The sequence below is a fragment of the Epinephelus lanceolatus genome, chromosome 23 (assembly GCF_041903045.1).
Source record: "Epinephelus lanceolatus isolate andai-2023 chromosome 23, ASM4190304v1, whole genome shotgun sequence".
In the NCBI taxonomy this organism is placed as follows: domain Eukaryota; kingdom Metazoa; phylum Chordata; class Actinopteri; order Perciformes; family Serranidae; genus Epinephelus; species Epinephelus lanceolatus.
The window spans coordinates 4561900-4586532 of NC_135756.1; the positions used below are offsets into that span (position 1 = coordinate 4561900).

The 24633-nt window shown below is 40.9% G+C and overlaps 1 protein-coding gene across 4 annotated transcripts in view; it reads left to right on the forward strand.

Moving 5' to 3' along the window:
• eps8a (EGFR pathway substrate 8a, signaling adaptor) overlaps positions 1 to 24633 on the forward strand; it is a 73001-nt gene that overhangs the window by 27646 nt on the left and 20722 nt on the right. For all 4 annotated transcript variants that reach the window (XM_033614706.2, XM_078165332.1, XM_078165330.1 and 1 more), the window contains exons 2-9: positions 5967 to 6054; positions 15854 to 15924; positions 21428 to 21495; positions 21831 to 21992; positions 22105 to 22254; positions 23867 to 23949; positions 24036 to 24172; positions 24452 to 24525. In XM_033614706.2, the coding sequence (XP_033470597.2) occupies positions 5990 to 6054; positions 15854 to 15924; positions 21428 to 21495; positions 21831 to 21992; positions 22105 to 22254; positions 23867 to 23949; positions 24036 to 24172; positions 24452 to 24525 (810 nt within the window). In that variant the 5' untranslated portion in view covers positions 5967 to 5989. The remainder of the gene's footprint in view (positions 1 to 5966; positions 6055 to 15853; positions 15925 to 21427; positions 21496 to 21830; positions 21993 to 22104; positions 22255 to 23866; positions 23950 to 24035; positions 24173 to 24451; positions 24526 to 24633) is intronic.

Sequence of the window (24633 nt, forward strand, 5' to 3'; positions counted from 1 at the left end):
TTAAACAGAACCAGTGTGGGTTATGACTTGAAGTAGACGTTAAAGCAGCGTTAAAGCAACTGAGGTGAGAAAGCAGGCTAGCAGAATTCACCAGAGCAGTACAGAGACACTGTCACAGAAACACCGGAAATGACACAACTCGCTTACCGCAATACGTCAGCACCAATTGATACCTTATAGTTGATACCTTATAGGTAGTAGTGCTAGTGGCAGTGGTGTTCACTGAACCTTTTTTGGTTCGTGTTTCTTTACAGTTTCAGTGCGTACTGAAGACCAGCTGTCACAGGTTGGACATGGTAATGAGCTGTTTCCCTCTTGGATTCTTCTGTTTTGATGTTTTTTGGAGAAAAGCTAAGTTCAAGGAGGAGCTACCAAGAACTGCCTGTATTTACTCTGAGCAGGAAGCATGCAAACATTTCCAGGTAAACACACCAAGCCGACGGTCGGCCATTGACCAAAGTCGGGCCGTCGATGAGCGTCTGTCGGCCTAGTCTTTGCAGTGTGTCCCGCACCGTTGGCACTAGGGGTGAGTTCGTGTACAAAAATCTCTAAACGTTTAGAGTGGGGAATTTTTTTTCGTGTACATGGGTTTCACAGCTGGGTGGTGCTATTGCATTATACCAGTAAAGCCCCAGTTATCTGAATACCAACCGAACAGGCCATTTAACCAACGGTTACAGGCCGCCACTCCGAAATATCGCCATCCCGACGATCCGCCATCCCGAATTCTGGTCCCTGAGTCCTGACAGTGAGCTATGGCGAGCCTGTAGAAGCTGTATTTCCCATGCATGTCAGCGATTTTCACGCGAGTAATTCAGGCTGACTTTACCTGTTTTTCAGCGAACTCTTCTGGTAATTTTATTAAAAGGCATGGCATATAGATCCACAGTAACTTAGTATTATTATTATTATTATTATTGGGTCTTATAAAAGTGGGCTACAATGAGTACCGGGCCATCAAATCTCAGCATCCGCGGTGAGAGGACATGGAATTGTGTGCGCTTTTACGCATGGGTCTGCGCGATCACGGATATTTGATGTGGGAAAGATGTAGCCAGATGTATTACTTGTTTTCAAGCACCACCGAGATACGTGGCTCGTCCGTCCGTCATGTGCGGCACTTAACTGACCCGTGCGTAAATCGCGGATGCTGTGATTTGATGGCCCGGTACTCATTGTAACCCACTGGCGAACGACCCCCTTAACGAACGCGCTGTTTTAATAGAACGGAGCACGTAGGCTACTGACCTGTTGCCAAACCCGGCCTCACACCATTTCTTGTTATATTCACAGTCTATCACAGTTAGTCAACAATTAGTATCACCCCCCTCCCCCCTAAAAAAAAAAAAAGTTTTTCGTGTACTAATTTTTCATAACCATTTATGATCTTAAACACATGTACACGTTTACATGTGTATACGGACTCACCCCTAGTCGGCACTTTGGCATCTGCGGCTTTTCAGCCGATTGAGCATGGTGAATTGGCGGCAGAGCTTGTCAGTGAGAGAGATCACTCTGATTGGCTGTTCAGGTTTTATTTCCTCGCCCCTGTAGCGAGTGAATCTGCCTGTAGTGAAACCGGGGCTAACCGGTGCTTCCTCCTCAGGCTCCACTTCACTCAGCTGCCCCACAGACCTGCTGCTTCTTCACACTTTAACCTGAATAACAAACCGGAGCTAGCTGTGAGGCTAGTGGAGCGTTAGCCGCAGCATGACGGAGGGAAGCACAGCCAGTTAGCCTCCACTAGTCTCTGAGCTAGCCCCAGCTCTCCGTTTGGATCCAACCGGAGCACCGAGCCCTGGTTTGTTATTCAGGTTAAAGCGTGAAGAAGCAGCGGGTTTATCGGGCAGCTGAGTGAAGTGGAGCCTGAGGAGGAAACACCGGGACCGTCTGGATGTAATAGTCCGTGGAGGTGCTGCGGTGCTCGGCTGCACAGAAAGGAAACCCCTCGGCTGACAGGATGTACCACTCTCTCACTCCGCTCTCTCTCATGCAGGCGCAGAACGTACGTGCTACTTGGCCGTCGGATGTAGTCCGTGTAGTGTGTTCAAATGACACAGGGCGACGTAGACGACGCAACAGTTGGCTTTCGTCGCCGCTAGTTCTTTGATGTGGGTTTGGTGTGTCCGCACCTTAAGGGCTGACTGTTGCATCAGCCTATGTCTTGGCTAAAAAGCAGTGTTAAGGTCTTTAGACTCGGCGCAATGAACAGTTAAATTTAATTTTTACTGTTGTTCTGCTGCTCTGTCTGTGACCAAAGTACATTCTGCACTCCAACAGTTTGGTGCAGTGAATAACAGAACGTATACACATCCCAATAGTGCGCCTAAAGAGCAGTCAGGCTCCAAGAAAACAAAATCGGGCGTTAAGTCTTCAGATGAGGCAGGACGGGGAGGCAGGTACTTAGTTCAGGGAAACCTAAGTGGACGAACATGGAGGTAATTTATATTTCTACGTGTGAACATGCTGGACTAAAGGTGTAGAAGATTTGCACTCTGAGACGTAACATCAGTTTAAAGGTAGTGTTTGTGGCAGCAGTCGTCACCGTCTTGTCACAGTCATGAGGTTTCAGTCTGCACAAACGACCTTTTAATAAGTGTATTAATGAACAGGCATTAAATGAGTCTGTGCGTGTGTTGACTGACGTGCTGCAGACTCAGCTTGTCCTCTGCCGTGTTTGAACTGCATCATATGACTCCACCACCTCCACCTTATCTGCTCGGGCATTAAACTGCAGCCCGGCAGAGTAAACACCTCGTTCTGTCGGCTGTTCTCAGATCTGCATGTGAGGCAGCTCTGCGGTTGGCGTCGACTCCGCTCGGCGGGCCTGCAGATGGCGGAGGGCCTGCGTTACCGTGGAAACACCTCACAGTGTATGTGTGGCAGTCACACGAACGCAGCTGTTTGGTGTTGTCACGGCAACTGACATTTCAGGTTTGTATCAGAGTCCTGGAAATGTACATTAAAGTTCTTACTTACAACAGGCTGTAGTGAAACAGGAAGTGTGTGCAGCTCTGACCTTTGGCCTCTGTAGTCACCATGGTAACTGATGTGCGTCCCTGTGAGTGATTCTCAGGACGTGACTGTGACATCAGCGCTCTTAAATTCAGTTTCTAATATTTTTATTTCCTGAATCTGAACACAGTGTCATCGTCATGGGAGGGGGCGGGGCTGCATGTGTGTGTCAGCGCCTCTTTAATGAACGTGATTGGAGGAGAGGTCAAAGGTTAAACTGAAGCTTTGTTGTGAGACAGACGGAGAGATAAACGTGCTGTCTGTTGGAGCACAGATAACTGAGTCTCTGCAGGAGGCTCGGGCATGTTTTATACTCAAAGGTCAGCTGCTGGAGGAAACGTCAATAACTGTGTGTTACGGCTTAAAACTGATATCTGCTCACAGAACAAACAACGTCCTGATGATTCATCTGTTCTTTGAGTCGTAACTCACGTGCTGTTAAGTGTTTGCATGTTTGACTCAAATATTTCTTGTGTAAATAAGTCAGAGCTGCAGCAACATTCAGAAGTATGTGTTTAATCTTGATGATCTTGATATTTCTTCTGATAAAGTTGGTGACAGACTCGTCTAAATTTGCAATATAAACTCTACCAGTTGCAGTTACTTACATGTATGTGTATTATATGACATATATATTCTCTACGTGTTTCTGAAATAGTGATGTATCTGGTGTTTGTATCAGATAAAGTTTCTGGAGGATTATTTTCCTCAGACTGTGATTAGCCTGGGCTCATTTCACCCTGAGCGTGGCCTCACAGGTTCCTCTCACAGAGCAGCAGATATTACCGACGCCTCCCCCCGCCTGTTGTTGTTATGGATACAGAGTCCAAAATGGAGTCCCAGCTGAATAAAACATGGAGTCCTGGGAAAAGTAATCACAGGTGGCAGCACTGTACATACAGTGTGAGAGCGCACACACAGACGCAGACTCATAAATCAGCTCGGGGACTCTTTTGTGTGGAGGTCTTTTAATTTGAGGCTGAATGTGACATTTCCCTGCTGCTCCACAGGAAGGTTTTAATGATTGGTTAATGAGATGGGAACGCTCTTTGTTCCTGTTTTAACTCTCTGAAGATGAGCTCAGCGTCCCGCTCTGATGAGAAGCTTTATATTCTACATGTGGAGGCAGGAAGCTGCTGATGTCTGCAGATTTACAAATATAATGTGTCAGTGTTTTTGTTTTTTTAGTCTTGTTTCACCACTTTGGCCCAAACTGAAATATCTTAACAACTGTTGGATGGTTTTGTGATGCCCTCAGGATGGATCGTAATGACATCAGGGATCCTCTCACTTTTCATCAAGTGCTTTGATTTATGACCAAACACCTGCAGAAATAATAACTCCCATCAGCCTCAGCTGTACTTTGTATTCACTGCTATTTAGCTAATGTTGTTGTGCTAATGGTGCTGCAGCTTCAGTTTCAACGTGGTCCATGAAGAACATTTGAACATTTTTATTCCTAATAGGGATGTTTATTAATATGTTACCCGCCAAGAATAATTTTGACAGTTAATCTGTTGGTTAATTTTTCGGCTCTTCAGGTAGCTGCACTGGGCACCACCTGGGTCTCGGCGAAGCTAGCTAGTGGCGCTGCTCATCAACACTGTTCCAACCTGTAGTGGATGCAGATTTGCATTTCCTAGGATAGCGAAGGCATGACCCGCCCTCCTCTCCCTCTGATTGGCTCGCACTCGTTGCCTTTGTTGGTCTGGTTGGTCAAGTTGAGGCAAGAGGAGTGAGATTTGGTTAGTGTTGGGGTAAAAATGTCAGAGTGAGCCAATCAGAGGCAGAGTAGGGTGGCCCCCATAGGTTGATCTGGTGTGGCATTGTTAGCTAGAGGTATAAATCACCAGTTTCATCACGATACGATATTTTATTGTGTCTTTGGATGATGATACGATATTTGCCAATAGTACGAAGTCTGCCACGATATGACTTCGATGAGATTCAGGGGCCTGTGATTGATATGAGACGATATCATTTCCCACAGTCTGTTACAGGAGAAGCTGATATGGATCAATGTTTCACTTTTCATTGATGATATTGGATTGTTGATCATTAAATTGATGTATCTTTAATCCCTACTGTTAACTATGTTATCACTGTTCGCTCTGTTAGCTCTATTAGCACGCTTAGCACCATTACCAGTGTAAGCTTAGCTGGGGGTGCTAGCATACTTAACAATGCTAAAGGGGTTTTGCCGCCAAAATGAAGCCTACTCACTGGGGTGGTCTCGGGGGAGACCGGAGGGTGGCTACCATGTTTCCACAGCAACGCCATCCGAGCACTGAGATCACATTACCAGTGGTAATCACAAATGCGCTGCACTAGCTAGTTAGCTTCCACGCAACCTGGGTGGTGCGCAGTGCAGAGCCATCTTGGTTAGTTAACCAGTGGAGCTAATGCTAACGCAGCTAGCCGGCTGTCTGTTAGCAAAGCCGACCTAAAATTGAATAAAAGGCAAAATTACATCACAAAACGTTCAAATTTCACCACCTCTAAATTGATAGCACTTTGAAATGTGGTGCTAAAGCTCACTGAGTCAATGGAGTGCCGGACTAAAAGTAAAGCACTTTTTGTAACGTTATTTCACTTCATTTTGCATTTTTTTCCTAAAAAATTAACCTGTAAGTTACAGGTTAATAACTGCTAACCTATCAAAAGCACAATTCACCTAAACTGTTACTCAGGTGTGTTGACACTATCATGACAAATTCTGTACTGAGTCGCTTCAGGGATCAACTGCATTACATATACTGTTAATTTATAGAATACTGTCACTGTTTCTCTAAAGCAGCATAAAGTGTGAATTCATGTGTTCAGATTTATAAATGATGTTAATAATGTTCTTCATGCTGTGGAGATCATGACAACACATTAGTTTCTCTCTCTAAATATCTGTGAAACTAATAATCATGACTAATAATGATGACGTGTGTGTTGTGTTGCAGCTGACTGTCCACTGTGAAGCAGGATGAACGGATATGAAACTCCAGCTCTCGCCTCCGGCATCTTCGGCTCCTACAGCTCACAGATCAAGTCAGTGTTTCATCAGTTTGTAGCACTTGTTAGCATGTCTGTTAGCATCTGAAATGTTTCACACCTCAGTGCAGATACAGTTCAGTGATGATGATGATGGCGGCTTGTAAATATTTCTGTAGTTCTTTTCATCAAGTGGCAAATTTAAGCCGTCACAAATCTGGCCATGAATGTGGCATATGCCCACATGTAAACAGTAGCATGCTCACATGCAAAAAAATTACATGCAAAGTTTAAAGCACATTGATATCAAATCATTAACATGTCTGTTGCCTGTCATGGTAACATGCTAACATTAGCTACATGCTAATGTTTGCTCAAACTAAGCCCAGACACACGATATGATACTGAATCCTTGCTTTTTTTCCCCCCTTAAATTTCCATTAATTTTGCTCTTAATTATCAGTTATTAGTTATATAAATTAGGCAATTTAATGATGGGGTACTTGATATCTGCATGTTTTAAGGACTTCTTAAAGGGTTAAAAAGCCTTTAAATTTACAAAATAGCATTAAAGCTATCTGTCATTTTTAAGATATAAATTTAAGGGTTTTAAGGGCAAAGCTATTAGGTGAACTTTTAAGATTTTTTACTCCTCAAAAAACATACATTTTTTTTTAAAAAATACAAGGTATTTAGGAATTAGAGGTACAAAGTCAGAGATGGTTTCCACACCTGAAAAACACCTTAAACAAAAAAACTACTCAGCAATTTTCTTTATATTATAATCCATTAATTTACCATACAGGAACAATTTAGGCCCTTAAAGGAAAATTCATTTCATTTTTGTTATTTTAAACTTTTCAAAGAGATTATTCCCTTTAAAATTTCCATGACAAAACCTATTAAACAACCACTTTGTATATTAAAGGCCATCCATGTAGCTATTAAATTAATTCAGATCTGGTAAACCCATTGAATACCTGAAAACTGAATAAGAACTCCTTAAGGCCAAAACACACCGGCGGCGTCATATGACGGTGGCGCCATTGACGCGAGTCAAGTGCCGCCCCCAACACACACAAAAAGCGTCGCGCTGTGGGGCATCAGCCGGATTTCTATTGCACACTCCAGTCCGCTAGCGCTTTTTCAAAGGCGGTGACGCTGGAAAAATAGGACAATAGCGTAAAGTGCCGCAGTGCGGCACGTTGACGCGCGTCGAGCCACCGCCAGTGTGGGTTTGTAAATAGAAAATAATGGGGGCGGCTGTTTTGACGCGCATCGTACGCCGCCGGTGTGTTTTGGCCTTTAGAGTCTCATTAATTAGCAGCAGAAAATAGTTTAGAACTGTCACATGAATCAAAATCTCTTAACCTCAATAACACCTTAAACTCAGCATTAATTGATTTGTCAGCTAATTCAAATTCATGTGGAAATTAGGAGAGCTGTGTGTCCATTAAAATCTATTTAATTTGTTTACTAAGGGCTTTTCAAATTAAAGTTTAGCTTTCACGTTAATGGACAAATTAAAGAATTTCTGGCTTCCAAACACACTAAACTAGATTAAAGATGTTTTGTGTGTTTTCAGGTACATTAAGGATTAATTAAAGGTGTTTTGAGGCTCCTGAGTCTGTGAGCATGAAAAGATAAATATTGTTGCAGCTCAGTTTCTTTCTAAGAAAACCTCAAATTAATATTTAATGAGAAGTGTAACCTAAGATGCTTCATGTTAGCAGCCACAGGTGACCTTCATTTAAGATCTTCTGCGGCTTCACTCTGAACACATGAGGTCACTCAGTCTGTCGGACGGAGGTCAAACTAAAATGAATTTGTTTACAGTGAGGTCAAGTGGAGAGTTTTAGTGTCCGGTGGTCAGGGAGTCAGAAACTCAGACAAGAACACAGTTATACAGGTGTCATTAACTGATAATGAATAATAGGTGATGCAGGTGAATAAACAAACATGTCTGTAGTTCAGAGCTGAACAGACTGATACAGTGAAACCGGAGCTTCATCCTCACTGACACTAATTGATCCACTTATTTAATCGGCCGTGCTAATTTCCCAAAGTTAATGTGGCTGCAGTCCGCAGACAATGAGGTCACTGAACCAGAGAGGAGAGCAGGAGCTGATCCAGGACCTGAATGACCCACACAGCTTTAAAGGGACAGTTCACCCCGAAATCAGACATACACGTTTTTCCACTTACCTGCTGACGAACAGTCGTCATCACGGTCCATTAGTCGACTAGTCTCCTGCATGTTAACGATATCAGTTTAATGATTAAATGATATATTTTGGTGGTTTGAGTTGAAGGTGTGAGAAAGAATAGTATCAGTAACGTTGTTAACACTGTGCTACATTACAGAGAGATACAAAACCGTACTAATGAACCTTAGTGGGGCAGCATAGCTATAAAATCATTCATTTTTGTGATAAAAGCACCAAATTTGGCAGATGTGTTGACAAATATATTAAGAACAAATCTGGATATTGGGGCATCAGAAACTCGCCCCCTGGTGGCCCGAGCAGGCAATTGAATCCTACCTGCCCATGGACCCGTCCTGTTATTTGGATCCACCCCAAAATGTAATGGCTTCTAAGTTGGACCATGCTACATGCCTCCACCAAGTTTTGTGAAAATCGGTTGGACAATTTCACGTAATCCTCATCCAAAAAATGAATGGATGCTTCTGATGCCCCAATATCCAAATTTGTTCTAAATATATTTGTCAGCACATCTGCCAAATTTGGTGCTTTTATCACAAAATTGAACGATTCTAGAAAAATACTGAGCCATGCCGCCCCACTACCATCATTAATAAAGGCCTATATTTTATCTCCAAGTGCACATCACACACTGAGCGAGCCGCCTGTTAATGACGCTGTGGGCTAATGGGCATGTAGCTACTTCCATGTTTCAGATGATGCGTCATGTTTGTAGTCGACCAATGAAGATGAGTTTACATATCACCTTGGGTTCGTCCTTCACCTTCTCAAAATGATCCCACACTTTGGATTTCCTGCCCGACATGTTATTAACTAGCCTGTGGAATAACCGCAGGTACCAGCCCTGGAAATTAACCTGACTCCTGTCTGACTGCTGAGCGTGGACACTTCCTGTGTCTGTCCTTTCACATTAAAGTCACACATGGTCCAGTCATATAGGTTTGGATTTATTTTGACAAGGCGCAGCTCCTGATAGAGTCTCGTATTTGTTTGTTTTTCTGCGACTAAGCGACCAATGAAATCTTGTCGACTAACGTTTGGGGCAGCCCTAATGTTTTGTATCTTGGTCCTGCTGGGGGGTCCACCTGCTTCTCATCCTCATTGTCTTGGTCGATGGCAACAGAGTCTTCTCAAGAAATTTTCTGCTACATGGTTCCATTCATCTTCAATTTGATAATTTGGATTCTGCTGGTATCATGAAAAGAGAAACAGCCCTGTACCATGATGCTTCCACCTCAGAAACACACTGTAGTTGTGGTATTTTTAAGGTCATACACTGAACCATATCTCCTCCCAACATGACTAGTTGTGCTGGAATGATGAAGCTGAAATCAAGATTCACCAGAGGCCCCCAGAACCTTCTAGATTTAAAGACTCTGTGTGGAAGAGCGGACCAAAATCTGATCTGAACTCTGAGAGAGATTAATTCCTTCATACAAGAAGCATCTTAACAGCTGCACTGCAAACAAAAACATTTCAGTTGGTGTGTTCAGTACTTACTCCTGTGTTACTGCACTTTATTCATGGATTGAAATGTTATGATTTCATTATCTGTACAGTTTTATTGAGTTCATATCAGTCCCCCACTGTAAAGAGCATTTCTTATATAGGTCTGTCTTTAAATAACCTTAAAGACCGCTCCTCCGTCAGTTCTCTGTGTTTACAGTCAGTGGAGGTGAAGTTGTGCTGCCGTTCAGCGTCTCTCATCATCAGTGTGAATCACCCTCGTTAATTATTTATCGTCTCATCAGTCAGAATAAATAACCTGTGAATGTGTGAAAATATCCAGTTTCACGTCGGTGACACACGAGCAGCCGTCTGCTGTCGGGTTGACAGGAAACATCACGACCTGTTGAGACCGGAAAGTGACGCCGGTGGACAGACAGGAAGTGACAAACATACAGCGTCAGCGTGAAGTTATAGACAGGATGTACAGTTTGATACAGAGCACGACATTTAATTAAAGGGCCAGTGTGTAATATTTGGCATGGTTTATTGTCAAATCTGAATCTGAATATTCTACCCATTAATATGTTTATACAAGTGTATAATTGCTATAAAATAAAATTCGTTTGGTTTTCGTAGCCTTATAATTATGCTTTTTTTTATATATATGTATGTGTGTGTGTGTATATATATATATATACATATATATATATATATACACACAGTACAGGCCAAAAGTTTGGACACACCTTCTCATTCAATGCGTTTTCTTTATTTTCATGACTATTTACATTGTAGATTCTCACTGAAGGCATCAAAACTATGAATGAACACATGTGGAGTTATGTACTTAACAAAAAAAGGTGAAATAACTGAAAACATGTTTTATATTCTAGTTTCTTCAAAATAGCCACCCTTTGCTCTGATTACTGCTTTGCACACTCTTGGCATTCTCTCCATGAGCTTCAAGAGGTAGTCACCTGAAATGGTTTTCCAACAGTCTTGAAGGAGTTCCCAGAGGTGTTTAGCACTTGTTGGCCCCTTTGCCTTCACTCTGCGGTCCAGCTCACCCCAAACCATCTCGATTGGGTTCAGGTCCGGTGACTGTGGAGGCCAGGTCATCTGCCGCAGCACTCCATCACTCTCCTTCTTGGTCAAATAGCCCTTACACAGCCTGGAGGTGTGTTTGGGGTCATTGTCCTGTTGAAAAATAAATGATCGTCCAACTAAACGCAAACCGGATGGGATGGCATGTCGCTGCAGGATGCTGTGGTAGCCATGCTGGTTCAGTGTGCCTTCAATTTTGAATAAATCCCCAACAGTGTCACCAGCAAAACACCCCCACACCATCACACCTCCTCCTCCATGCTTCACAGTGGGAACCAGGCATGTGGAATCCATCCGTTCACCTTTTCTGCGTCTCACAAAGACACGGCGGTTGGAACCAAAGATCTCAAATTTGGACTCATCAGACCAAAGCACAGATTTCCACTGGTCTAATGTCCATTCCTTGTGTTTCTTGGCCCAAACAAATCTCTTCTGCTTGTTGCCTCTCCTTAGCAGTGGTTTCCTAGCAGCTATTTGACCATGAAGGCCTGATTGGCGCAGTCTCCTCTTAACAGTTGTTCTAGAGATGGGTCTGCTGCTAGAACTCTGTGTGGCATTCATCTGGTCTCTGATCTGAGCTGCTGTTAACTTGCGATTTCTGAGGCTGGTGACTCGGATGAACTTATCCTCAGAAGCAGAGGTGACTCTTGGTCTTCCTTTCCTGGGTCGGTCCTCATGTGTGCCAGTTTGGTTGTAGCGCTTGATGGTTTTTGCGACTCCACTTGGGGACACATTTAAAGTTTTTGCAATTTTCCAGACTGACTGACCTTCATTTCTTAAAGTAATGATGGCCACTCGTTTTTCTTTAGTTAGCTGATTGGTTCTTGCCATAATATGAATTTTAACAGTTGTCCAATAGGGCTGTCGGCTGTGTATTAACCTGACTTCTGCACAACACAACTGATGGTCCCAACCCCATTGATAAAGCAAGAAATTCCACTAATTAACCCTGATAAGGCACACCTGTGAAGTGGAAACCATTTCAGGTGACTACCTCTTGAAGCTCATGGAGAGAATGCCAAGAGTGTGCAAAGCAGTAATCAGAGCAAAGGGTGGCTATTTTGAAGAAACTAGAATATAAAACATGTTTTCAGTTATTTCACCTTTTTTTGTTAAGTACATAACTCCACATGTGTTCATTCATAGTTTTGATGCCTTCAGTGAGAATCTACAATGTAAATAGTCATGAAAATAAAGAAAACGCATTGAATGAGAAGGTGTGTCCAAACTGTGTATGTATATATATATATATATATATATATATATATATATATATATATATATACACATATATATATATATGTATATATATATATATATATATATATATATATATATATATATATATATATATATATACACATATATATATATATATATATATATATATATACATATATATATATATATATATATATATATATATATATATATATATATAGAGAGAGAGAGAGAGAGAGAGAGAGAGCAAGGGCCTTGCTTTGGAGAGGTCGCCATCTTGCGCCGCCATGTATGTACGGCAGACTGAGTGGACAATCCAGCCAGCCAGATAACGCGTTTCTCCCAACAATGGCAGCAGTAGCACCGAATCCCATTCTGTGCATTCAGCCTCTCTTCTCACCCGCTCAGAATCAAACACATGGAGTTCCTCATCTGTATGCTCCGGCTCAAACAGGTATGGCTCTGGGTCTGCGTCCGCTACAAGAAACTCTTCAAAATCGTGTTCAAAGTCGTCCATTGCAGCTACTATAGTCCAGAGATATTGCTAGGCTAAATAAACAGCTGAGCTCTGTTTACAGGCTACGCTGTCAGTCAGTGTGCGGGCTGGAGATTGGTGGAGCAAAGAGGGGAGGGGGTACCCGCTTGGTATTGTAAACGAGAATGTGTGTGTATGAAGTGTGTCTGTTACGCTAGAAGAGTCAGAGTTTGGGACGGAGTGGAGTGTTACCGGAGTTTCTGGAGTGCTCAAATAAACGGGCCTTTTTCCCGAACGCTCCTCTGGTCTCCTGCTCGTGAGGGATTCATTACAATATCGTAACATGGTTTAGATTTCTAAATAAATATTCACCTCGTCGCTAGATAGACCTACTCCTGAAAAAGTTGTGCGCAAGGCTTTTTGTCCCTACGAGGCCACCGTCATTTACCCGACGGGAGGGGTGAGCGAGTGAGCCCTGCAATCTAGAATTTGACCACTGATGTCACTGTTTTCAACCCATTTTACATACTGGCCCTTTAACTAAAACAAAATAAAGAAATTATACAAAATAATAAAGTATGACATTTCTGTTTGAAAACAGGGTTGGTTTCCAAAGGTTCCAGTTTCTCCTGTGATAAAAATCTACCTAAATGTGTTTAATGATTCGTAAAAGTAAATAAATGAAAATAAAATAGATATACATCTACCAGTTTTTCCCCCGTTAAAGGTTTTTTTTGGGAGGGGGAGTTTTTCCTTATCTGGGTGGCACGGTGGTGTGGTGGTTAGCATTGTCGCCTCACAGCAAGAGGGTTACCAGTTCAATCCTGGGTGTGGGAGCCCTTCTGTGCAGAGTTTGCATGTTCTCCCTGTGTCAGTGTGGGTGTCCTCCTGGTGCTCCAGCTTCCTCCCACAGTCCAAAGACATGCAGTTTAATTGGTGACTCTAAATTGTCCGTAGGTGTGAATGTGAGTGTGAATGGTTGTCTGTCTCCATGTGTCAGCCCTGTGATAGTCTGGTGACCTGTCCAGAGTGAACCCTGCCTCTCACCCAGTGTCAGCTGGGATAGGCTCCATCAGTTTCCATCAGTTTGTGCCTGTGTGATAAAATAAAAAATTAAATTGTTGTTTTCATAAAGACTGAATGAAGAGATCAAACAATAAGTTGATTAGTTTGCAATTAGTAAAGCAATATTTTTGCTAATCAGTTAATTTTTTTTAATTTTATTTTTTCAAGAAGCAATATCAAAAATGATCTAGTTGCACCTTTTTCTTCAAATCTTTTTAGTTTTATTTCATTATAAACTGAAACTGGGTTTTTTTGTCGAACAAAACATTTGTAGACTGTTTAATATTTTTCTGACCAGGGTTCACGCGAATCCTTCAAAAGTCTGTAAAGATATTCAATTTGTTAATGTAAAAATGAGGCCTTAATTCGTATTAAAAGATCTTAAATCAAACTTTTTTTTTTTTTTTACTGTTTTTTTTTTTTTTTTTGTGATTTAATTTGTTTTATTGTGTTTTCTTTTTATAGGGTATACATTTTACATTTAATGCAGTAATGCATAGATTTCAGTTATGTTGCTACCCATTGAAATAATATTATGAAAACTGAGAAATTAAAAAAAAAAAAAAAAAAAAACATTACAAAACACAGGCGGGAAAAAAAGAGCAGATAACAAAAATGTACTACAACCAATAAGAACAAAATTAAATTAATTAATTAATTAATAAAAAAAAAACAGATTAGTGCTGAGTTGTGCAGAGTACATAGTAAATTAGTTCGCAGCACTATCATACATGTATACATTTTAAAAGTTTATACCATAGAATATACAATTAATTATTTATGAGCTGGACACACTTTCAGACCCCAACGTATAGGTGTGGTACTTTCCCCATTTCAAATCGTATTTCCCCACCTTATCCAACAATCTGTATGATGTTTTTTTTTTTTTTTAACTGTTTTTTAATTTTTTTTAAATAATTTATTGACTGTCTCACTTTAACGTCACACAGATCAGGATAGTGGAGCCAGGAACACTCATATTTTGTTTCTGTCCGTGATGCTCAAAGCCAGCTGTCACTGTACGTTGGACGACATGGGGAGGTGCAAATTCAATTTAGATGATCTATTTAACTAAGACTCGTTGACATGGCTAAAACCAATATCAGGCAATGCATACCAGGAGAAACACAAAGCTGCCAAGAAAAGCCAGGTATTTCCCCCAAAATGATGTTTTATGTTTAAATAGATATTCAGGCAAAATTGTCCCTAACTCTGAGAAATTGGTGTTGGTTTTCCTTCAGTTCTGGCTATTGTAAAATTGGTTGCATTGGCTTAAATTTCATTAGGAGAGGCATTTAAAAAAAGTCTTAAAAATTCTAACATTTTGTATATGAAAGAATAAATTATCAGCAGGTTTAATCAGTAATGAAAGTAACGGTTTATTAACGTTGACAGATTGAATGAGGCAGAGTGCATTTGGCCTTAAAAGTCATCAAATAGTGTTAAATAAGAATTTGTTAGCTCTTAATTGCCACAAACATTTTATGTAATTTAATTTATCCACCTTTAAATTTATTTTTGTCAAAATGAGTCGAGCTCTCTGAGTCGTTTTCTTTTAACCCAAACTTTACCTCATGTTGTTTTTACCTGTGGGCAAAATGTAGATTAACCTAACTCAGTCTAATAACCATATTCCTGCATAAAACTGACCTCTGCACAGGACCACATGCACGACCTTTATACTTACCTACAATGCTTAAATAACAAAAAGATGATTTGTCCAAAGATCAGTCTTAAATCTGGTTAAAATGATCTTGAAAATGTTTAAAAAACATTAAGTGTTTGATACCTGTAGACACCCTGGGCTGAGGAGAATTCTGCCATCATAAAAAGTCCTTCTTCTACTTCCTCCCTCCTCCTCCTCTTCCTCGTCCTCCTGTGGAGACACCTTTCAGTTTCAGACCCTCTGGTGTAAAGCATCAGTGTTGTTGCCATGGTTACACGCAGTCTAAAATGTTTGAGGTGTCCCAAAATAACAACTCAGAGAGCGGTCTGATGAGAGCAGAAACATGAGTCAGATTCAGTTTGATGTTGAGCTGTGAAACAAAATGTTCATTCATTCATTCATTCATCATCTTTAACCATAAATCCTGTTAGAGGTCGCCGTGGGGGGGGGGCTGAAGCCTGTCATGGCGGACACTGGGCGAGAGAAGGGGTTACACCCTGGGCAGGTCGCAAGACTAAAATTACATATACATGCTAACTGTATCTGTGTGTGCCTCTCTTCACGACCATGGCTCTCAGTCTTCTGTTTAAAATAATCTATGAAATATCTGCAGACTAACTGAATCTTCTGTGTCTGTCCCTCTTCTCTCAGCGGCCATGGCTCTCAGTCTCCGGAGCCTCCTAAAAATAAAGCCAAGAAGTCCAGTGCCAAAGCTCTCTACGGTGAGTTCGTGTTCTATCTGACTTTATCCCTGCTGGATATCTTCATCTATATTAGTGTGCCAGCCCTGGAAATTAGGGGCCGTACACATGCCATGCCTTTAACTGCCTGGAAAACTCGGGGTTAGGCGCTGGGTGCTACTCTAATCTTGATCTTCACTCAGGCCCTGTTTATAAGTGTGCAGGCCTGTTGTCCGTGGGACAGATGTAAAGCTCTGGGTAGCCCTGCACTAACATGATCAACTTTATTTATCAGACTGAATATTTACAGAAAAAGGGAAAGAGATCTGTCGGCTGTGATTGGTTTGTAACCTGACTCCTGTTTGACTGCTGAGCGTGGCCACTTCCTGTGTCTGTCCTTTCAAATTAAATTCCCAGATGGTCCAGTCATATAGGTTTGGATTTATTTTGACAAGGCGCAGCTCCTAATAGAGTTTCACGTTTGTTCTTTTTTCAGTTTAGTTTTTTTTTTTTTTTTTCTGCGACTAAGCGACCAATGAAATCTTGCCAGCTAGTGACCTTTCTGGGCGACTAACATTTGGTCGACTGTTAGGGAGCAGCCCTAAAATGTAGTGCAGTAAAAAGTACAATATTTACCCCTGAGATGTAGAGGAAGTGTAAAGAAGCATAAAATGACAATACTCGAGTAGAGTACCTCACATTAGTGCTTAAGTACAGTACATGAGGAAAGTACTGTACTTAAGCACCTAGTTACTTTCTTTTTGGCACATCGACCATTATTATCGGGCATTTTTTAAACACTTCCATGAAAACAAACCAAGTTAGAATTCCTTTTTCTCTCCTGGAAAAAACAGATGAAATGTTGATCATTAGTTAGTTGTGGTGGAGCTCCTCAGTTTAATGCTCTTTTTATTTCTCTGTATTTATCTGACAGCTGCAGCTACTGTGACATGAGACCAGTGTGTTTTAACTCCACAGCTCCACTACACACTCACACTCTTCATCAGTCACATGATTCACACCTGATTGGCTGCGCTGTCATCTCTCTGGACCAATCAGAAATGAGTGCTTGTGTGTGAAGAGACATTTGTTGCTGTTTTCCTTCCAGTGGATGGTTCATGAATCACTTCTTGTCTCTCATTAACACGTGTCCTCATTAACAGGATCAGATGAAATCTATTTCCTTCGCTCGTCTGCCAAACATAAAAAGAAAAGTCAAAGTGAGCCGAGTGTGATCTGTGTCTGTGTGTTTCTGTTTTAACAGCATGGCTCTTATTTTGTGCTGTTAGCTGTGAATTTGAGACATTAAACATCACAGCCTCGTTAACCTTTTCAATCTCAATGGGACTTCCTGTTTAAATAAAGATTAAATAAATAAAAAAACATCAAGAAGATTTTAAAGTAGACTCAAAACTTGTGGACCAACTTCACCTTCTTCCAAAAACGTGAAGAATTCAAAACTCCAGAAACACGTGTATAGATCAAGTTATTCTTTATACAACAAGTGTTTCTTCAGTTTTGACCAGTTAAAACTAGATTTCGATGGTGGACTTCTCCATTAAACAGCCAGATGATCATCTAATAAAGCTTCGCTTTGTGTAGGTAGTGTTGTACTTTAAAGGGAAACTTTTCCAACCTGGACCCCATTTTTTTTGCGTTTTTGTGACAAATGTGAACAACAGTTTTTCAAACTGGTGCAGTACTAAGTGAGAGGGCTGCAGTCTGTAGCTGCCAAACAGGCTGTGATGTAACCACTCGGGGTAAATGACACCGGGAATTCACTTCCATTAAAAGTGTTTGTTTTTGTCACTGACAGGCTCAGATTGTTATTTACAGTGTCTGACTAGAGGAGGAAAGGATCCCTACAGAGATAGAGCTTTTTGTTAGAGAGTAAGAGACTTTTTGTTTAACCAGAAACAGCACACTTAAAACACACTTAATTCCAGAGTCTATAGAAAAAAAATAAAACTTACAGAAACCATCTGGGTTCGTCTTTCCGCTGTTCCAACAATCACCAACTCTGATTTGGTTGAAATTAAAGGGGAACTAATGTTTTTTTCAACCTGGGCCCTATTTATCGATCTATGTATGTTCAATATGTGACATTTCTCCAGTACAAAGCTAGGGCTGACCTGCCTTTTTCACACAAATAGGCTCAGATTGTTAGTATAATTATCCGACGACATAACGGAAAGGAGAAATGAACGTCTGTGTTTACCTTTAGCTGGATTCAGACATGTTCCTCTGCCTGTTGCTGCTCCCTCTCTCTCCTCGTCCGCTCTTCAGTTTCAATGAGCTCTGCGTCCGTGTACTCCGTGTTCAAATAAATGCAGGCGGTCATCAAACTCAAATGGCTCATCCAGATCCAGTTGGTCAAAATTGGGTAAAAATTCAGCCATGACTACTCCAAACAGAGTAACTCCTCGCGTTTGTAAGGTCACTCCAGCGGTAACTTCCTGCATCAACTCAGATCTCACGAGACGTGAGATTTCAGAGCAGATGTTCACTCTCTGAGTGAGTGTTTTGACTTGCAACAACAAACATGTCCAAATTTTTACCCGATTTTGACCAACTGGATCTGGATAAGCCATTTGAATTTGATGAGCGCCCATATTTATTTGAACACGGAGTACACAGACGTACAAGGATGCAGAGCAGACGAGGAGAGAGAGGGAGCAGCAACAGGCAGAGAAACATGTCTGAATCCAGCTAAAGGTAAACACAGACGTTCATTTCTCCTTTCCGTTATGTCATCGGATAATTATACTAACAATCCGAGCCTATCTGTGTGAAAAAAAATGCACTTTTAGTGGACGTATTTTGACGTTGTTTGACGCTGTCTGAGTGCCCTATTATTTAATATAGCGCGCGCTCACGGGCTGCAGGCAGGTCAGCCCTAGCTTCATACTGGAGAAATGTCACATATTGAACATCCTATCACTCATTTAGACAAAAGTAGATCGGAAAATAGAGCCCAGGTTAAAAAAAAAACATTAGTTCCCCTTTAACCTTTAATTCACCCAGTTAGATGTGAGAACATGCTGCCTCTTCACACGCTTAAATTACTCAGTACTGGGCCAGTTTAAACAACCTTTGTTCCCACTGGTCACTTAGATACAAAAACATGAGAAAATTGGGTCCAGGTCGAAAAAGGGTTTGGGCTAATCTTTAATTAATCAAATCACCAAAGTAATTGGTGATGAGTTTTAAACCTGCAGCTGTAGTTAAGTCCTTGCTGCTCCTTTTAACCACACTTTTAATACATAAATTAAATGTAATGTAACCACAACATGTGAATATTTTAGCCCAAACTGCAAAAATAAGAGCCATGTTGTAAAAATCATAATTTCTCTTTAAGCTCAGACCAACATGTGGGACTTATACTACTATTATTGTTGTTTAGTTTGCTTGAGAGAAATTATTTTTTAAGAATATGTTGGCATTAATATGTTGATGACTAATTGTAATCACTGTTAATTGTCCCAGAGTGGTCGATCCTTTGCTGCGTGTGTGTGTTTCTAACTTTACAACCATCTTTTCAAGTATTTCTTCAATATTTTTTGATGATCTGAAAAACTCCCAACATCAGGAGTTCCTGTGGAGCTCTCTGTCTCTAATGTCTCTGAAAACCTTCTCAGTTTCAGTCTCGTCCTTTGTGCAAACGTCTTTGGAAAGTTCAGTGTACAACTATGAATATGGATTTTTAAAAGGTAACTTTGGTATTTTTTAACCTGGACTAGTTTTTTATTTGTGTCTAAGTGACGAACAGGAACAACAACATTTTTTTTAAACTGGTCCAGCATTGAGCGAGAGCACCATCAGTATACAGTACATCCACTTAAAGTGTTTGTTTCAGATTGCTATTTCAAGTGTCTGACACATTATGGAAAGGATCCCTACAGAGATAGAGCTTTAGTTAAAGAGTAAGATCCTGTTAGTTTAACCAGAAACTGCTCCAAAATTGCTACTGCCAAACCCACTATTTAAATTAATCGTAATTTCAGCGTGTATAGAGACGGTATGTTTTCACATCTGTCTGATTGAGTTAAAGGTTTATTACAAGAGTTGGTGATTGTTGGAACATTGGAGAGGTGAACTAAGAGGTCTGTTTTAGTTTTACTTTGTTCCTGTTGTCTTGGCATGTTTTACGATGATAAAATTAGTTTAGTTCAGTCACTTTCCAACTGCTGATTTTAGGGCTGTTTTTATTAAACAAAAAGGATGTTGCTCTTTAACAAAAAGGTCTATCTCTGTAGGGATCCTTTCCATAATGTTGTCAGACACTTAGAATAACTGTCTGAGCCTGTCAGTGGCAAAAGCAAATACTTTAAGTGATTGTACATTGACGGTGTGAACCCAGAGTGGTTACATTGCAGCCTGTTATCAGCAGCCTCAATACTGCACCAGTTTCAAAAGTTTTTGTTCCCATTCGTCACTTAGACACAAAAACATAAAAGATTATAGTCCAGATTGGAAAGTACCAAAGTTACCATTTAAATTAGATGTTAAGAAACCTGAATGATACAAAATGATCTCTTAAAGGTCTGACTCTTAACCTAACTGAGGAGTAATGGATTACTTTAATCGTGTAGGTCACTTTAATGTCTCCTCGGACAAATGGAGTCACAGCTTCTTTTCACAAAGCCTCAGTAAGTTTCATAAACTGGACATTTCTAACCCCTCAACCATCCCCCCCCAAACACCTCGAACCAAACCATCACCTCTCCTGACGTCTCATTTAAGTCCATCTGAAACTTAAGTTTATACATCTTTGTGACGTTGCACAGATCTGTCTGTCCAAAAGACATACTCTGTATTTTAAATAAAATCATGTCTACCTGACTTTGGACTGCAAAAATAAATGTGTGTGATTTCAGTTGGACTTTCCTGTTCTTTTTCTTCCAGCTGTTTTTTTTCCTTGTGTTTGTGTGTTTCTGTATCTACACCCTCTGAATCTCCTCAACGTCTCCTAACTTCTTTCCTGTGAAACTTAAAATGTACGTCAATATTTATTCAGTCCTTCCAGGAAGTGTTGGAGTCATCTTTTTCAGAGGATTATGAAGAAATGTTTAAAGATGTGCCATATCAGGAAATGGTGAAAAATGGTGATGAGAGTTTTCACCAAAGCCCAAGATGACGTCCTCAAATGTTTACTTTTGTCCCCAAAAATATTCAGTTTACTGACACAGAGGAGAAAAGAAACCAGAAAATATTCACATTTAAGAAGCTGAAATCAGAAAACTTGGACTTTTTTTCTTAAAAGATTAGTCAAACTGATTAATCGATTAGTAGGTTGGTTGGCAATTAATTTAATAGTTGACAACTAAACGATTAATTGATTGAAACAATAAAACATTGTTAGTTTCCCAGAATGCACCAAGGCAAATAAAAGTGCAGCAAGACCAATGAAAGGCACAGTAACACAACCACAACTTCCTGGTGGGACTTAATGTATATACGTACATACAGTTTGACAGAATGGTGACGACATGACCTTAAAACCAGAACAATAAAAGGTTATTAACGTGTCTTCTGTCTCCTTCAGAACAAAGAAAACACTTCACTAAAACCAGCATCAACAGTCTGACGGACACGTCGCAGTATCATGTGGAGGTGGGTCGGAATGGGACGATATTGGATTTTTTTGCTGGTATCTGATATGCTAATATTTAACAACTTATTTAGCAGATAACTGATACTGATATGGATATATACACTCTCCTCTGCAGACTAATTTTGATACCACTTAAGAAGCTGTTACTTATTCACACTATTCTTTTATAGTTCGTCCCCTGGGTTTGATTTTAAGAGAACGCAACTGACTTATCTGGAGTAGATCTGTCTTATAATAGATAACCCAAATAAACTGACTGTATAGTAAACCCTGAGCAGCTGCGGTGTTTCCATGATACTTAGTTGAAATGTATTGTCTCCTGTGTGATCTTCAGCACCTGACCACATTCGTGTTGGACCGTAAAGATGGGATGATCACAGTGGACGATGGCGTCCGTCGTCTTCGTCTGCTGGATGCTAAAGGAAAAGTTTGGACTCAGGAGATGTTGCTGCAGGTGGAGGAGAAAACTGTCAGCCTCATCGACCAGGAAACGAAGGTGAGACTCAGTGTTATATCTGAAATATATTTCCAGACAATAAGTTGCTCTTCTAGTTCTCAGAAACTGAATTATTCCCACAAACAAAGAACTTGTGACTTGTTTTTTTCAGAACGAGTTGGAGAACTTCCCCATTGCGACGATCCAGCACTGTCAGGCTGTGATGAACGCCTGCAGCTACGACTCCATCTTGGCTCTGGTGTGTAAAGACTCAGGTCAGACCAAACCTGACCTCCACCTGTTCCAGTGTGACGACATCAAGGTAAACTGCCTGTGATTGGTCGTTTTAATAAAAAATATTATCAGTAAGTGAAAATGATTTTAACATTTGAATGTTGAATGCAGCTTTTGTGATACCAAGCTGGATATTAATCAGGTCGACAGGTCTGTTCTTAATCAGAGCTCAACGTTTATTAAACTGAAGGTAACCATAGCAACAGTAGTGATGCTTCACACTAAGTTACCACTGAAGTCACTCAAAGCCTGGAAACTCCTCAAGGACCTTTGCAACCTGATCGAGGACCTCTGGAAACCTCCACAACAAATTTTGAATCATTGTCATTGACTTCGAACCTTATTAAGGACCTATGCAATGTTTCAATGACCTTTTTAAACCTCCTGATGTACCCTGGAATCTCCATAGGAACCCCTGTAACCTCCTCATAGACACCTTGAATTCCCTGGACCTCAGCACAATGACATCCTGATGTACACAATCTTTTCTGGGAGCCTCCCCAGCCTGTGAGACCCCCATGACTTCCTTAAGGACTGCTGCAATGTTATCAAGGACTTCTGGAAAACTCCTCAACAACATTGTAAACATTGTCATTGACTTGGAAATCTCTTAAGGAGCTCTGCAATCTTCTAAATGACATCCAGTCCTCGGCAAGGAACTTTGGAATTTCCTCAAGTACCTGCGCAACCTTTACAAGGACATGTAAACATCCTTCAGGACCTCTGCAGCCTCCTGAAGGGTCCCTGGAGCCCCAGAGGTCCTCTGCAGTCAGAGATCCCTATGATCACCTCAAGTTTCATGCAAGCTTCTCAAAGACCTTTGGAAGCTTATTAAGGACCTTTTAGCCCTCCTTTTGGACCTCTTCATGGACTCCTGGAATCCCCCTGGACGTCTTCACAAAAAGCTCTTACAGGATGTGCACAATCTGTTTTTTCAGAACTCTATACCTGCTCTGCCTATCAAAGACCCCTATAACGTTCCCAAGGACCTCTAGGATCTCAAGGATACAAGGAACCTTCGCAGGGACCTCTGAGTTTTATGAGGACCTCTGCAACCTCCAAGTGGACCCTGGGACTTTTCTGACAAACCTTTCCCATCTCCTCAATGACTTCTCTAACCTCTGCAATAACATGTACAGCAGGTTCGAGGACATTCAAGCCTCCTTAAGGACTGTTGGAATTTCTACAGATCAGTGCAACATCTTCAACAATCTCAAGGACCTTGGGAAACAAGAGAAACAGCCCCAGACCCAAAGGACCTATGATATTTTGACCATTTACATCAAAATTAGTCACATTTTAATACGATGAATTCTGATATATGTGTGTTTTTGGTCAATATTTTCTGTATGATTTTTCATATTTTTATTTATTACAAAGCTCAGAGAAATCTTTGTTTGTGATGAAAAAAGAACAATTTCATTTAGATATAATTTAAATGGTAGTGGACCAAGAATCGAGCCCTGCGGTACACCTTGACTGATTTAAAAAGAAAAAAAGAATAAAGCTATTACAGATGTTTTAAAGCCCAAAAGTTTCGACTTTACAGATAAATTAAATCAGAAATGTTACAGTTTCATGTCTGAAAAGGTTTTATTTGTTTAATCCTGCTATTAATGTGTTTGTTGATTCTTCCTCAGGCGAATCTGATCCAAGCAGACATAGAAAGTGCCATGATCGATGCCAAAGGAGGCAAAGTGAAGAAGAGACCAGAGACGCTCAAGTAAGAACCAATCATCAAACACTTTTATAGGGTTACATTAAATGCTGACAGCTGATTGGCTGATCTGTCTGTCCATCTGTCTGCAGGATGATCTTGAAGAGTGACGGGATCATCCCCCCTCCCCCTGCTGCTCCTGCCCCCGAACCACCGGCACCATCCAATCAGGTGGACGTGAAGAGTCGAGCAGCCGCATGGTCAGCCTGGACCAATGAGCAGCAAGACTGTAAGTGATAGATTGATCAACTGTTTTCAAACAGAATTTTATATTTTGGGGAATATAAACTGTTAAGCAGTTTTACACAGGCATTTTGGGACATTTTTTACTTTTTTTCTGGATATTTTGTAGACTAAACATTGATGTCAGCCCCAAATGTGTCTATAATGAATATTAAATATTGCAGTCCAACTAGTGGCTGCAGACTGAAACCTCAGTATGTTCTGTAAAACTACACATCTGATTGGTTATGATCACTGATTGATTGGTTGTTTATTCTGTGATCAGATGAGAAGCAGCGGCAGATATCAGAAGAGGCCGGACCTGTGGAGATGACTGCAGCCAGAGTGGACCGAGACGTGGTGAGTCAGAAACAAACTGTCCTTTTTACATGTTGGATGTTTGTCGCTGATCTGAGAGCAGCTGGTGGAGCTGCTGCATTTAAATCTGAGGTCAGTGAAGTTCACATG